Raw genomic sequence first — 14,680 nt, 5'->3', positions numbered from 1 at the left:
TTGTTTCCAAAATTAGCTATGGCACATCTCATCGCTGCCATTCCCTCAAAGGAGCAAGAAGGTTCTTTCATTATAGATTTGGTCAGGAGTGGGCCGGCTCCTTGTGTACCTTCTTTTTGGAAAGTGTGAAGTGATCAAGATAACTAACCTCCCCTCTCAGAGACAACCGGGTCAGCAGAAAGTATTTCTCCCAGTGGCTCTTCCTTCCGTTTGATGTTTCTTTCTCAGGCCCACTCGTGTGGGTAAAAAACAAAGTCAAATGAAAAAAAAGTTTTCACTTTTGCTTCTGCTGCTTAACCTCCCCGCAGTAGAGCAGGAAAGATGTGGCACTAGAATTTAGATCGAAAAAATGTTTTCTTGCAGACCCGCTAAGTAACCGGGGATCTGAGCTGCTCTTCTATATTAGCGCGTTTAGAAGAAAGAATGATTCCCACCTCCACCCCCATGAAAGTATCTTCACTGTTTTCATTGATTGTAAAAATAATACATGCTCAGTGTAATGGGTATAAACAATACATGTAAAGGAGAATGTGAAGTTTCCCCGTAATTCTGTCACTCAAGGCGTGTGTGTGTTAACATAAATGGGGTGGTACTTGGCGTACTGTTCCATAACCTGCTTTTTTTACTGAATATTTTGCAGGCTCTTTGCTACGTCAGTGTCTGTGGGGCTGTCTGCAGCATTCTTTTTTAATGACTCTATCATGTGGATGGGTCAGAGTTGACTAACATAATCCCCTCTTAATGGATATTACATCATTTCCCATTTTCTGATGTTCTAAACCTGCGTCATTCAGCATGCTGGCCACCAGCCACGTGTGGCAGTTTAACTTAATTAAAATTAAATAATGTTTAAAAATCAGTTCCTCAGTCACACTAGCCACCTTTCAAGTGCTCATCAGCTACATGTGACTAGCACAGATGTAGACCTTTTCCATCAATGCATAAAGTTACGATGGACAGTGCTGTTCTTTTTTTTTTTTTTTTAAAGATTTTATTTATTCATTTTTTTCCCCCCAAAGCCCCAGTAGATAGTTGTATGTCATAGGTTCACATCCTTCTAGTTGCTGTACGTGGGACTCGGCCTCGGGTTGGTCGGAGAAGTGGTGCCTTGGGGCGTGCCCGGGATCCGGGCCCGGGCCGCCAGCATCAGAGCGCACGCACTTAACCGCTAAGCCACGGAGCCGGCCCTGACAGTGCTGTTCTAAACTACTGGTTTTCAGACTTTTTTGCGTTCACGTTTCCACTCCTTCATTCTTCATTCATTCAACAAATAATTGTTAAGTGCCTCCCATGTGCCAGGCACCATGCCAGGTATTTGGGTATCTCATTTAAAAAACAAAAACACCTGTGCTTACAATGCTTCCATTCTATCAGCAAAAGGTTTTGAGGACTCACTCCTGATAAATATATATGTAGTTATAAGTTGTATATGTATTCTATTATGCTGTTATATTGTAAAAACGTGTTAAAGTAGGAATGAGAAAGAATAAGATAGAAAATGTAAATAATTTCTGAAGTAGTCTTCCTATATCCCACCTTGGGGGCCACTGTTTTGAATGATGCTCTTATACTACATGGTCATCTCTAAAAGTTCTTCTGGAGCTGAAACTGAACTGTTATCACATTTTGAGTAGGTAGTTTTTATTTTGATATCCCTTCTAAATCTGTTTATTTCATAGAAAGACTTTTTTTTTTTTTTTGCTATCTGTAGGCTTTTTCCTATACTGTTTGAATTTGTTCTTTTACTTACATTTCATTTAGGAAGCATTTATTAAGTTCACACTATATGCCAGGTAAGTGCTGGGAAATTGGACAAGTTAGGTAGGGTTCCTGCTCTTAAATGAGATCGGCGGGCAAATCAGTGATTCTGAGACGCGGTGTTACAGAAATGCAGCTGGGGAGCGTATAAAGAGAGGTACTTTTTGGCAGAATGGAGGACAGCTTTCGTCTCGCATGAACATGACCTCTGCTTAGTTACTGCATTCTTTTCTCTGTTTTGGGACTTAATGGAATCACAGATTTCTCCAACAAGTACTCTTTTTCTCCATGATATTTTCTTTTCTTGTGGAAAATATAAAATCCTAAACCATTGATTTAAGAATATTAAACCACTGTCAATTGTCATGTTAAGTATCACTTTATGTGAAGACACTCATCTTTCTATTTTTAAACGTCGATCTTAGGTTTGAAAGGGCTCTATATAGGACAGAAGCTAAGTATAAATAATTATGTGGCTCTTGTTGTTTGAGAGGGGGCAGCAAAATCATCCCCCAGAGATGTGTGTTTATTCATGCTTTCATTTAACAAATATTTAAAAAATACCTCCTATGCGGAAAAATTACTTAATTCCAAAATAAATTTCCCACATGGGCTTTTAATTAGGGAATTTTTAATAAGGAATATAATGGATAATACCACTTAGAGCAAATTTAGAAATGAAAGAATTGATCACGTGTTGGTTTTTTTCCTCTCTTTTAGGGCAAGTTAAAGTGTTCAGAGCGCTGTATACGTTTGAACCCAGAACTGTAAGTATTCAGTTTTTAACTTTAGAATTGGCATAAAAACCTAAGGTGATTTCATTTAGATACTTCCTCTGGCCTAAAAGGTTCGCCTTTTCTTTAATAGATGTAAATAATTCACAGGAATGGATGTTCGGTCACTTCCCACTGCGGTCCAGAGATGTGAAAACTAATCTCTTGGTTGATCCGCACATCCTCCCCGTCTGGAGGTCACGTGGTCATCTTGTGCTGCTTGTCCCCGTGTGGTGACACCACTACCCACTTTAAAATCACCAAGTGACCTGCATATAAAGCACGTGACCCTGTCTTAGTCATCTTCCTCTGAACCTCACGCTAACCTCTTACGCTAATCTTCCCCTTGACTCTCTACCTCAAGCTACATTTTAATAGCAACTTCTCTCAACGGCCCAGAGCAGTTTTTTATGTTTCTGCTGTATGAGTTTTCCATTGTTATAGTTTCTGGTATCCATCCATAAATCCACCTATTATGTGACAGACGCTGGTCCAGGTCTTAGGGATAGTACAGTGACAATGGAAAGGACGGTCTCATGGAGCTCACCTACCAGTGGTGGGAGACAGATAGTAAGTAGACAAATGAATGACTGTCGGGGCCTGATAAGTGTTATGAAGAAAAACAAGGAGGGTAAGGGGCAACGAGGTTATGGAGGAAGAGTGTTATTTTCAGTAGGGTGTTCAGGGATGGCCTTTCTATAAAGGTGACATTTGAGCAAAGATCTGAAGGAAGTGAGGGAGCAGAGGGAACAGCAAGTGCAAGGAGATCCTTGGTGGATTTTAGAAACAGCATGGGGGAGAGTGGGGCTAGGAAAGTAGTGAACTAGGGAGAGGGAGGTAGGAGATGAGTTCAGGGAGGCTGGGTCTTGTGGGTCTCATTTGGATTTTGCTTAAGATGAGAGGCAATTGGAGGGTTTTGAGTGCAAAGAGTGATTAGATAGTTAAGCTTTAGAAGAATCACTCTCTCTGAGGTGTGGAAAACCATGTAGCAGAGCAGGAATGGAAGAATGGACTCCCCTTATGGGAGTCCAGACACTTAGGAGACAGAGGAGAAAGAAATTAAGAAGGAAACCTGCTCTCATTGACTCTTCTCTCTTACTCACTAGAGACGAACACCATCCCTCTGTGGGCAGCCAGCTGCTGCGGCTTCATCTGGGTTTGCCCTAGACCCTGTTGTCCCCAGAGCAGGCACCACAGAACAAGTGGCACTGAGCATTGATTCACTGCCATCAGGTTGGGGCCTGCCCTCAAATCCCAAATCTGTCCTTTACTCACTGTGCAAATTTACCTAACCTCGTGGCCATCTTTCCCTCATTTGAAAATGGGAATAATATTAACCATCCTACAGTAGAACCTTGCTGTGAGCATGGAATGAGATCACTGTTTAAGTCCTACCACATGGTGAATGCCACCAAATGGCAGCAACTAATGCGGCTTATGTAGGGTGTGCGTGTGTTCAGATGGGTTCTCCCAAGAGTTTGTAAACAAAATGTTTCTGGAACAGGAAAGGGATTTGGTGGGTGGAGATAAGTCTCAGTTGTTTATTTTTTTCACCAACAGGCTCCAATGACATCTCTCCTGAGTTGGTGTTGGTGGGGAATGGGCAGTGTGCTATACTGCTAGGGCTGCTATAACAAAGTACCATAGACTGTGTAGCTTAACCAACACAAATTTACTTTCTCAGAATTCTGGAGGCTAGAAGTGTCAGATCAAGATGTCGGCAGGGTTGGTTTCTTCTGAGGCCTCTCTCCTTGTAGATGGCCATCTTCTCCCTGTGTCCTCATGTTTTCTGTACTTGTCTGTGTCCTAATCTCTTCTTAAGAGGACACCAGTCAGATTGGATTAGGGCTCGTTCTAATGACCTCATTTTAATTTAATTACCTCTTTAAAGAACCTGTCTCCAAATACTGTTACATTCTGAGGTACTGAGGGTTAGGATTTCAACATATGAATTTTGAGGGGACACGAAAAGGTAAGGCAGTGTGAGGCCCAGACAGTGTCTTTGTCCTCTGCTCACAGGGAGGGCTATTATTTCCTGCCTCTGATTGTCCTCATCAGTTGTTTCATAGGGTGCATGACCTCTGAGGCAAATAGGAGTGGGAGAGGGGAGGTAGTCATCAGCTGCCCTCTGGATGGTCGATGAATAGACCGTTCTCTGCCGCCTCCCTAACTCTAGAATGGGACCTGCGTTGACTCAGTTTGAGACCTGAGGTGACTCCTGACTCTCTCCTGTCTCCCCCCAGTATCCTGTCAGTCGTCTCCTTTGTCCTTTCTCACTTACCTCCTCCTCCTCCTTTGGTTCCTGTGACCTTTAACAAATATTTTTGATTGGTTGATGTATTGATTACTTTAGTTCACCTCCAGTTCTGTTCCAGATGGAGTCTCTCCACTGCTTTTTATCTTAGTTATTATTGAATGAATACATAGGAGAAAATAGATATTTATTAGGTTTTTTGATTATTCTATATTTAAAATGTTATTGTATTTTTTAATATCCCTGGTCCCAAGGATCTTAGGCTATAGAGCGGTGCTGTTAATTCATCCTGTGTGTACTGGATGGTCGGTAATGACTGCCACACGCCCTGCTGCCCCCGACTCTGCCTCTTTCCACCTCCCCTCAGTCCAGATGTTAAAGGGGAAGTGTCTGGCCAGACGGGAAGCCTTTTCCCATGGGCCTTCCTGACTGGTTAAGTGCCCGTGCTGTACCAGTTATTCAATATTTTGAATATCATCCCAGAACTAGGTTAGTCTTACATTTTTTTTTCTGAAGGGGAATTTCCATTGGACAATGCTGGAAGCTCAGTTTGGTCTTTTTCCCCTGGACCAGTAGCCATCTTCTCTGGTGGGATACACGTACCCCAGTACATCCTAAACTGACGTGGCCTCCTTAGGGTCGTTGGGACCAGGCTAGATGGAAGGGCTGAGCTGGACTCTGCGAGATGATTGCCGACAGGTGCAGCACCCCGGAGAGGCCTGGGTCCAGTTTTTAGCTACTATTCCACCCTCAGGAGACAGGGACAGCAATGCCCATCTCCAGTCTTGGTGTCCACTGAACAAGTAGAACACTGGGCGGCTTATGGCTCCTGGTTCTTCCTGCCAACCCAGTTCTCCTCTGTCTTGCTTGAAGGCAAGGTAGTGCTGGCACCACCCAGTCCTGTTTGGTTCTTATTTCTCGCCCAACCCCCACTTCAATAAAGTGCCATACAGAGACCTGGCTCGACTGGATAGACCAGTGTAAAGATGTGTTGATGGAGAGAGAACGGCATTTCCTGTGTGCTGGGGGTGTATTGATTTCCAAAGGGAAACCAGCAGGACCCTGCTCTATCATGTAATGTTTGCTGGTCTTCACAGTACTATGTGTAGAGGAAGGAGCCCTGGAATGGGGTTCCAAAAGCTGAAGTGGGAGCCCAGCCCTGCCACTCACTCACTGTGTGATTTGTGGCAAGTTCCTTAACCTCTCTGAGCCTGGTTGTGAAATGGAGATTATACCCGTGACCCAGCCCTGCCAAATGGGTTGTTATGAGGATCAAATGAGGTCAGGTATGCTTTGCAAGTATGAGGTGCTGCTGCTGGTTTTGTTGTACTGTATTATGTGGGCATGGGGGGAGTGGGACACAGGTATTTTCCTCAGCCACCACCTTTTAACCTGGTCATGACACCATGATGACTGATAATGGCTATGCATGACCCTTGTGTATGAGAGAAAGCATAGGTGGTGGGGATGAGCAGGGACTCCAGAATCTGACTGTCATGGTTCAAGTCTAGGGTCTACCATGTACCTGCCCTAAGGCCTTGGACAAGTTTCTCGTCTGTAAGAATAGCGCCCACCTCCTAGTGTTGCTGTGAGGGCTAAACTAGTTAATATTTGTAAATTTTTCCAGACCAGTGCCTGGCACATAATAATACTATAAAGTGTTAAATATAACCATGTATGGAGAAGTTGATTTGTTTTTATTAATTTTGGGGGCTCCAGGTTGACAAATCTGAAAAATTTCAAAAGTATCTCACAATCTTTCTAAAATTTTTCATAAAATATATATTTGCATAAACCAACAAAATTAATGCCTTGGGAATTATATGTTACCCAGAATATATGGAACAGGAACGAGAATACACGTTACCAAGTTTGTACTCATTGCTGTAATGTCCCCGTGGCCGACAGTTTACTTGTTCTGATACCCTGTGGTTCTTCAAGGAGAGAGGAAAGGAGGAATGTGGTTAAAAACCAGAGAACAAGCTGGAAATAGAGAAGTGCTTCCTTGATTGTGTCACTATTTTTCCCATTTCTGTTCCATGAATGTGATGCCAGGAATTTAAAAGTAAATCTTCATTTCTTCATTGAATAATTTACATTGCGTCCTGCAAATGGTTTCTTAATGGAAAATGTTCATATTGTAGGCAAAATCTGTTTTAAAATCAGGAATTACCTTGTTGTCTATACTGCCACCAATAGTCTGAAGAATTTGGTAGACCACTTCCTTGGCTAGGTTAGGAAAAACTGCCCCCAGTTTCTCTGGAAGAAGATATTTTATGGGTAGTAGCATTGTGTGTCTGGGAGCTATTGATTAAAAAGAGCATAACAATCCAGTCTCCTTTCCCAGGATGAGAAAACAGTGAAACCTTTTTTTACCTGACTGAAACTGACCACCTGTTGTTGCCTTAGTTGAAAAACAAGTCTGACCTAATGGGCGGCTTGTGGCAGACACCGCTATTGAACGGCAGCCATCGATTTTAAAAACCAAAATAGCACTGAGAAGTATCGAAATGACTGGACTTACCGCTATTGAACGGCAGCCATCGATTTTAAAAACCAAAATAGCACTGAGAAGTATGGAAATGACTGGACTTAGTGGTATTTTCCTAATGGTGCACTTTACCAAACCACAGAGGACATGGATTACTTAAAAGATGGTGAGTTTAAACTGTCCTTGGCTTTACTGCCTTTTTAAAAAATTGAGGTAAAATTCACATAACATAAAATTAACCATTTTAAAGTGAACAATTCAGTGGCGTTTAATACATTCATGATGTTGTACAGCCACCACCTTTATCTAGTTCCAAAACATTTTTATCACCCCAAAAGAAAACCCTGTACCCACTAAGCACTTCCTTCCTATTCTTCTGGGCTTTGTTCCTTTTTTTATGAGAAAGACTAATCAGAGGAATTGTGTGTGTGTGCTTTATTTTCGTAAGTTACTTGTTTGGTACTTTTTCAAAACGTGCCTTTTTGTTTCAAGGGTGAATGATCGAATGGAAATTTAGACAGACTTGACTTTTGCGATTTTAGAAGGAGGCCGTATCTGTAGGGAGAGATGAATCCTTAACTATGATGAAAGCACTGACTGAGGAGGATTCATTGTTAGACGTAAGTGGGCAAGGTTAGCTCCTGGACAAGTACGGAATGAGAATGGCCCAACATGGCTCTAAGACCAGAAAGATCTCTTCAAGGCATTGAACTCTTCCAAAACTGCCGGAAACTCAGATTCACTCCAGAAAAATGCTAAGTTTTCACAGATATTCTGTTTTCCTTGCTTCCTTACATCCTACTTTTCCACTCCCATCCCTGGCTGTCATCTAAAGGAGAGATAGTTAAATGCTGTTAAAATTGCCAGCGAAGGCCAACTTTCCTGTTATGGATGGCCACTGCGTCTGGCTGGGATGCTACGGTGGTGAGTGAGTCCCCTTTCCATCCTCTCTCAGAGTGATCCAGTTTGCAGCAGAGAAATACTAAAGGAAATAGTTTGATTCCCTAATCACTTTCTATATCCATCACATATTGGTAGTAATATTCAAATGCTTCAGGAAGTGCCTTTTAAAGGGACTCAGCCATTTTTGGGTATTATTAATCATCATTTGCTAATTTTTATGTTTGAATTCATAGTGCATCTAAATATCCGTGTATTGTGGTTGTTTAAAGCATGATATAGCCAATCTAGTCTTCATTTATATTCGGGGGAAATAGTAATAATAATAATATAGTTCAGCTTTGAAATTAAATAAATTACTAGTGCAGAGTCGTATTTACTGCCCTAGTCTGCAACTGAGAGAGGAGATAGACAAATGGAAAAATGAATGGGTGAAATAATTTGTTTCACTAGCATAATTTTTATTTGTATGGAAAAGTAACTATCCAGTAACAACAGTAACAAGGTAAACATTTCTCAGTATCCGAAACTCACTCTCAATAGACATCGTCCTGTTTACTCATAAAGTTATGCTGATAAGTGTTATTTAATGATGAGAAAAAGAAGATACTTAATTAAAGTGCTTGGCTTTATTCTGAGTTTGTAGGACATTTGGCTGGTATAGGCCAGAGCACATATTGACTGTGTAATCATCTAACCCCTTAGAGCTGCTTGTGGTCTGGACTGTCGAGTTGCTGCTTCATATCTTTCAGCTCTTTAGCCTTATTAATGGTTGAATTATGTATTAACTCTTCTCATATATGAAATGTTCATTCTCTCTGAACGTGAAGAGGTGGGATAATGGTTTTCTCAAAATAAGCAGATAGCAGATGTTGATATAAAAGTGTTTAAGGATTGAAGCCTAATCATTTAGGAGAGAGAGCCAAGCTTTTAGTTGTTTTTCATGGTTTTAATTCTAGACATTTATCTTTTGTGAAAAATATATATCACCTTTTAAAACTCTGCAAGGAAGAATCTTCATTAATATTCTATTTTGATATAAAAATGCCCTGCTTTCATTATGGAAGAATATAAGATGTGTATGTGTGGAAGGGGAGACAGGAATCCTTATTTGTTATATGTATAATTCCTTGAAGTTCACTATGGGAAAAATTCAGCTTCCTATACATGTATTAAATTGTTAATAATGTTTTGTTACGTGGTTTATGTGCTGATTTAAGTATATAAAAACCACATTGTCTATAAGAATAGTCTACAATTTGGAATTTATATACTTATTATCATAATTGTTGTAGTCTAATTGATGAAAAAATCACATGGAGTCAAACTTGTAAAAATCTTTTTCTTTTAGCCAGATGAATTGTACTTTGAAGAAGGTGATATTATCTACATTACTGACATGGTAAGTCCAGCTAATATTTTGGAATACCATGAATGAACTAAAGATGCATAATATAAGACTATTTTCTATAGCTGTAATATTGTCCATTATTTAAATGTGTATCTATATAGAAATACATATGTCCAAGTCTATTCTTTAGCACAGTTTGTAAGAGCGTAAGATTAGAAGTAGTCCTTATGTCCCTCAATAAGAAAATAGTTGAATAAACTTTGGTATATGCATAAATGGAGTATTATGCAGCTATAAAAAGGAATGAGGAATATCTCTATATACTATTATGGAGTAATTTAAGTGAAGAAAACAGGGTGAAAAAATATAGATAGTTTGCCTTAACTTATCTAAGAAAGGGTGAGAGGATACAGATATACCTATTTTCCTCAATTTAAAATAAAAAATCAAAGGAAGAGTCATAAAATAAAATTTAAAAAATAGTTTCATCTATGGGGGGAAGGGAAATAGAGTAGAGGGAAAATAGATGGAAGATAGACTTTCAAAAAAAGTGTACCTTGTTTTGGAGATCAGACTTTGGAATCATGTAACTTTTGCATAGTTATAAAATTAAATTAAGTGGTAAAAAGCAATTCCTGAAAATTAAAAGCAGAATGAATGAAATGAACTTATTGTACTCCAGGTAATTGGCATAACCACACAGACAGGAACTATTCCAAGGGACTTTAAAACTCAAGAGCTCAACTAAACTTCCCTAGTAGAATATATATGAAGGACAAAAAGAACTGCCAAAAAAGATTGTGAACTGTTTTTAGTCATGATCTTGTTGGAGAAGTGATGGTATTGCTCCTCTGAGATTGTTGCCTGTGTATAGTGGTTTAGAACAAATGAGTCATTAGGTCAATGATGTTGAAAATTGCGATTTTCAGCCTGCGAGAAAGCATATGCAGATGTAAGATCAGTGAGGCTAAGTAAAAACCCTGTAGCTTTGCATTTGAGTTGGAAGTATGTTGTAGTTTATCTAAAATAAAACAAAACAAAAATATTTCCTGCTCTGTCCTTTGATAAGGCCCCTCAAAAACGACCAACCCAATAATAATATGTTGTTTCCCTTTAAAAGGAACAAGGCTCCTTTGAGAAATGTCTGGTACCAGGTCAGGGACAGCAAAGGGGCGAGATAATCCCGGAACATCTTGTTATTAGAAAGCAAGGAAGCTACCGAAGATTGCTAGAGTCACGTTGGACAGACACAGAACTAAGTTGAAGGGGCTGCCACTAGCCAAAGATTGGACAAGTTGAGCAATCACTCAGGGCAGCACTTCTCAAGGATCGACACATTTACTATGTTTAAAGTCATGAGTTCCTAATGATACTTCAAAACAGACATCATTGACCACCCTGAAAGAATGCGAGGGAACCAACTTTTTATTCTGAAAACTAAGTAAAAGAATCAGAATTTATTCTTCTTTTTCTCTATGAATTTAATCTCTGGGTAACTTGCGAGTTGATGAGGGAAATTTTCTCTTTAAAGAGATATTCAAGGCATTTAAATGAAGAAAGAATGATAGAATTAGAATGTCACCCATTTTGCAACCTCTATGAAATAATGGATCCAGATAATGCTCATCAGTGGCTACTAACATTACAAAAAGAGAGACCACCAGACATCATGGGTCTCCTAATGGAAGAAATCAATACTACTTATGAAATAGACTTGCCAAAAAAATTGAATCTGAATCTAATTAAGCCCCTAGAACTAATAACCAATTTATAGGCAATATGGGGAACAGAGGAACACATTAAATGTTAACACAAGGATGAAACAGGCAAAATCCACACAGGTTGAAACTCTACAGAACAAACTGGTTTCTTCAACAAGTATATTGTGAAAGAGTGAAAAAAAAAATGGAGGAGGAACTGTAGATTAAAGAGACTTAAGAGGCAAATCAATCAATCATTTTGTATGGCCTTTATTTGGATCCCAAATTATGGGACAACTGGAAAATCTGAGTATTGATCTAGATATTTGATGATATTAAGGAATTATTGTTAAATTTTTTAAGCTGTGATAAAGGTATTATAATTATGTCTTTGAAAGAATCTTTATCTTTCAGAGATACATAGTGAAATATTTACAGATGAAATAATAGGATATCTAGAATTTATTTCAAAATAATGAACAGGGGAAGGAAGTTGTGGATGAGGGTATATCTGAAACAATATTGGCCATGAGTAAATAATTCATGCATTTGAGAAATGGGTAGATGTTAGGTTCATTATACTGTTCTTTCTACTTTTGTATAGGTTGGAACTTTTTTATAATAAAAAGTTACCAAAAAATGAGGGTGAAATAAAGAGATCTTAAGAACCCTACCCCCTACTACCCTGCCCCCACAATCTTGAAGCTAAGAGAAATTAGACTCTGGATAAAGGAAATCTTATCGAGTCTAAACTAGGTGTAATTTTTTTTCTTCTTTTTCATACGCTGTTTGATTTGTTTAATTGTTGAGGCTCTGTGGTGAAGCATATTTGATGCGTTACAGGTAGATGTGTGAATATTTATGATTTAGTGATAAGGGAAATGGACCTCTGGAGCTAGGGAGTGAGGATGCTTGATCGATGTGACCAGGACTGATGGACATTTTGTAGAGCAGGTGTATTCCATGAACCAAATGGTTTTAAAAGTGATTGAATGTCAATTGATTTGGTATTGAACTTTTCTTTCACCAGAGTGATACCAACTGGTGGAAAGGCACCTCCAAAGGCAGGACTGGACTAATCCCAAGTAACTATGGTAAGCACGGCCATGGTGGCTTTACTTGGGTGTACTTTGTGCACTGTTGGTTGTCTGGCTCCTGAGGCGTTTCTGCTTGCTGCTGTGGCTGAGAAATGAGTGGAGTTGTGGCCAGTCTATGGCATTGTCTATTCCATGAGCCTCCTCTTAATGAAATGGTCACGGACGCCGGTGGGACTTGAGCTTGACTCCTTGGCTTAAGAAAATGCACTGTAGCATTCTTGAAAGAACCACAGTGTCCAAGGAAAGGTTTATGGTTTTACTTTATTCAACTCTTAGAACATTTTTCTTTCTTTCTTTTTTTCTCTTTTGCTGTTAAACCAAATTTCAATGATGGTTTCTTAGGCTAACATTTCTTTTGTGGTGACGTAACCCTGCCTTGTTAATTCATGTTTGGGGCAGTGATGTTCGTTAACTGCAGATCAGGGCGGTTCAGGGAGCTTGAGCAGTGGGATGCGGCCCCTGCAATGAAGCTGCTTCTGGTTGGAAGGAGGACAGAACAGACTTACTTAGAAGTCAGCAGAGTAAGGTACAACAGAATGCAGGATTGGTAAATGAGGATCCTGGGTTTTAATCCGTTTTCTTCCACTTCCTAATAACAAGGGATCTTAGTGAAGGCACGTAACTGCTACCCCTGGGACTGTTTGCCCATCTGTATAATGAGAGGGTTTGATTTAAATCACTTCTACAGGTCTTTTGAACTTGAGCATTAGATGAATCCTTAGACCGATAGGGCTGGTATCAGACACTGGTTCCCAGCACTGGAGGGGGACTTAGAAAATTTCAAGAAGGCACTGCAAAGCTCCCAGGGGAGGGAAAGGGGTGGAACAGAGGGGAGCCAGGGCTGAGGCCTGGGGCCCAACACAGGGGCCCCACTTGCCCTGGTCTAAAGGTGATAAAAAAGACTTCAAACGTTTCTACACTCTTCTAACCTTTGAAATCCCTCATATACCTCTACCGTGCACTCCATTTCCTTCTGGTCATAGACACTGAGGATGGAAAATGCTCCTCTGTTGTTTGGTTCCGTGGTAGCCAAGGGAATGTCCAGTTATAGCCCTCTATGGAAGGTAGGGGGTGGGCCTGAAGTCGAATTTGAAGAGTAGTCTTCTGGCCACTCCCACTGATTCTAGGACAACAGTGAGCACTCCTTCCTTAGAGGCAGGTGGGTTTGCTGATTGCCCTTTCGGAATACAAGAAGCAAACTATTTCCCCCTCACTCACCTCCCACAGGCACACACACAAGGGAAACAGAATAATTTTCAGCCATCTTCAAATTGAAGTGGAGTGTTTTACAGAACGTAAAAATGAACATCAAATACTTTCTCTTGCATTCTTGTGACTAAGTTTGTTTATTTAGTACTTGAGTAAACTGGTGTGCAGGCCCTAGATCTGTTTGGTTTTATTTGTACTTCTAGTTAATTGCTGTCTGTTTTTGTTTATACCTCCAGTTAATAATGGTGTTATTGCCTTGTTGCTAAGGTTTTATGTAACACACAATTCAGCTTCTTTTTTTTTTTTTTTTCTTTTTTTTTGTGAGGAGATCAGCCCTGAGCTAACATCCGCCAATCCTCCTCTTTTTTTGCTGAGGAAGACGGCCCTGGGCTAACATCGGTGCCTATCTTCCTCCACTTTATATGGGACGCCGCCACAGCATGGCTTACCAAGTAGTACTTCGGTGCGCGCCCGGGATCCGAACCAGCGAACCCCGGGCCGCCGCAGCGGAGCGCGCGCACTTAACCGCTTGCGCCACCGGGCCGGCCCCCAATTCAGCTTCTTTTAAAGCAGGAAACATCAGTTTGAATTGCTGCTATTTCTTGTCCACATTGAGTAAGGGAAGCTGTATGGTGGAAGGCCCTGGCGCCCCGGAAGCTGGGGACTGTGAAGAGGGCGTGGCTTCAGTGTATCATTTGGGTGGCACGTCCAACATTGGGTTTGCACTTTTTCTTTTCAATCTAGTGGCTGAGCAGGCAGAATCCATTGACAATCCATTGCATGAAGCTGCCAAAAGAGGTAGGTGTGATTCTTTTTGATTGAGTAAAATGCTCAGATTTTAATTATATAGTTTGATGACTGTTGAAAAATGTATACATCCATGTAACTAACACCCAGATCAAGATCTAGAATGTTTCTATCATCCCAGGAAGAATTTCTGCCTCCCCCAAAGGCAGTCTCTATTCTGCCTTCTATCATCCTAGTGTGATTTTAATTTTAATTTTAAAATTTCAGTCAACAAACACTTTTGAGTGCTTTATCTACCCCGTGCTCAGTGGCAAGTGGAAAGGCTGGGTCTGTGACTCCCAGAGCTCAAAGTCTGGCAGGGGAGAGATGTGTGTAACAGATCATTAGAAGATGGTGTGAT

The 14,680-nt window shown here is 40.4% G+C and overlaps 1 protein-coding gene across 1 annotated transcript in view; it reads left to right on the top strand.

The window, feature by feature from the left end:
• OSTF1 (osteoclast stimulating factor 1) overlaps positions 1–14,680 on the top strand; it is a 53,489-nt gene that overhangs the window by 24,145 nt on the left and 14,664 nt on the right. The window contains exons 3-6 of the mRNA XM_058565369.1: positions 2,479–2,525; positions 9,528–9,578; positions 12,258–12,321; positions 14,278–14,331. Coding sequence (XP_058421352.1) covers positions 2,479–2,525; positions 9,528–9,578; positions 12,258–12,321; positions 14,278–14,331 — 216 coding nt within the window. The remainder of the gene's footprint in view (positions 1–2,478; positions 2,526–9,527; positions 9,579–12,257; positions 12,322–14,277; positions 14,332–14,680) is intronic.

The sequence above is a fragment of the Diceros bicornis genome, chromosome 22 (genome assembly GCF_020826845.1).
Source record: "Diceros bicornis minor isolate mBicDic1 chromosome 22, mDicBic1.mat.cur, whole genome shotgun sequence".
Classification (NCBI taxonomy): Eukaryota; Metazoa; Chordata; class Mammalia; order Perissodactyla; family Rhinocerotidae; genus Diceros; species Diceros bicornis.
This window is presented reverse-complemented; position numbering and strand designations above follow the sequence as displayed.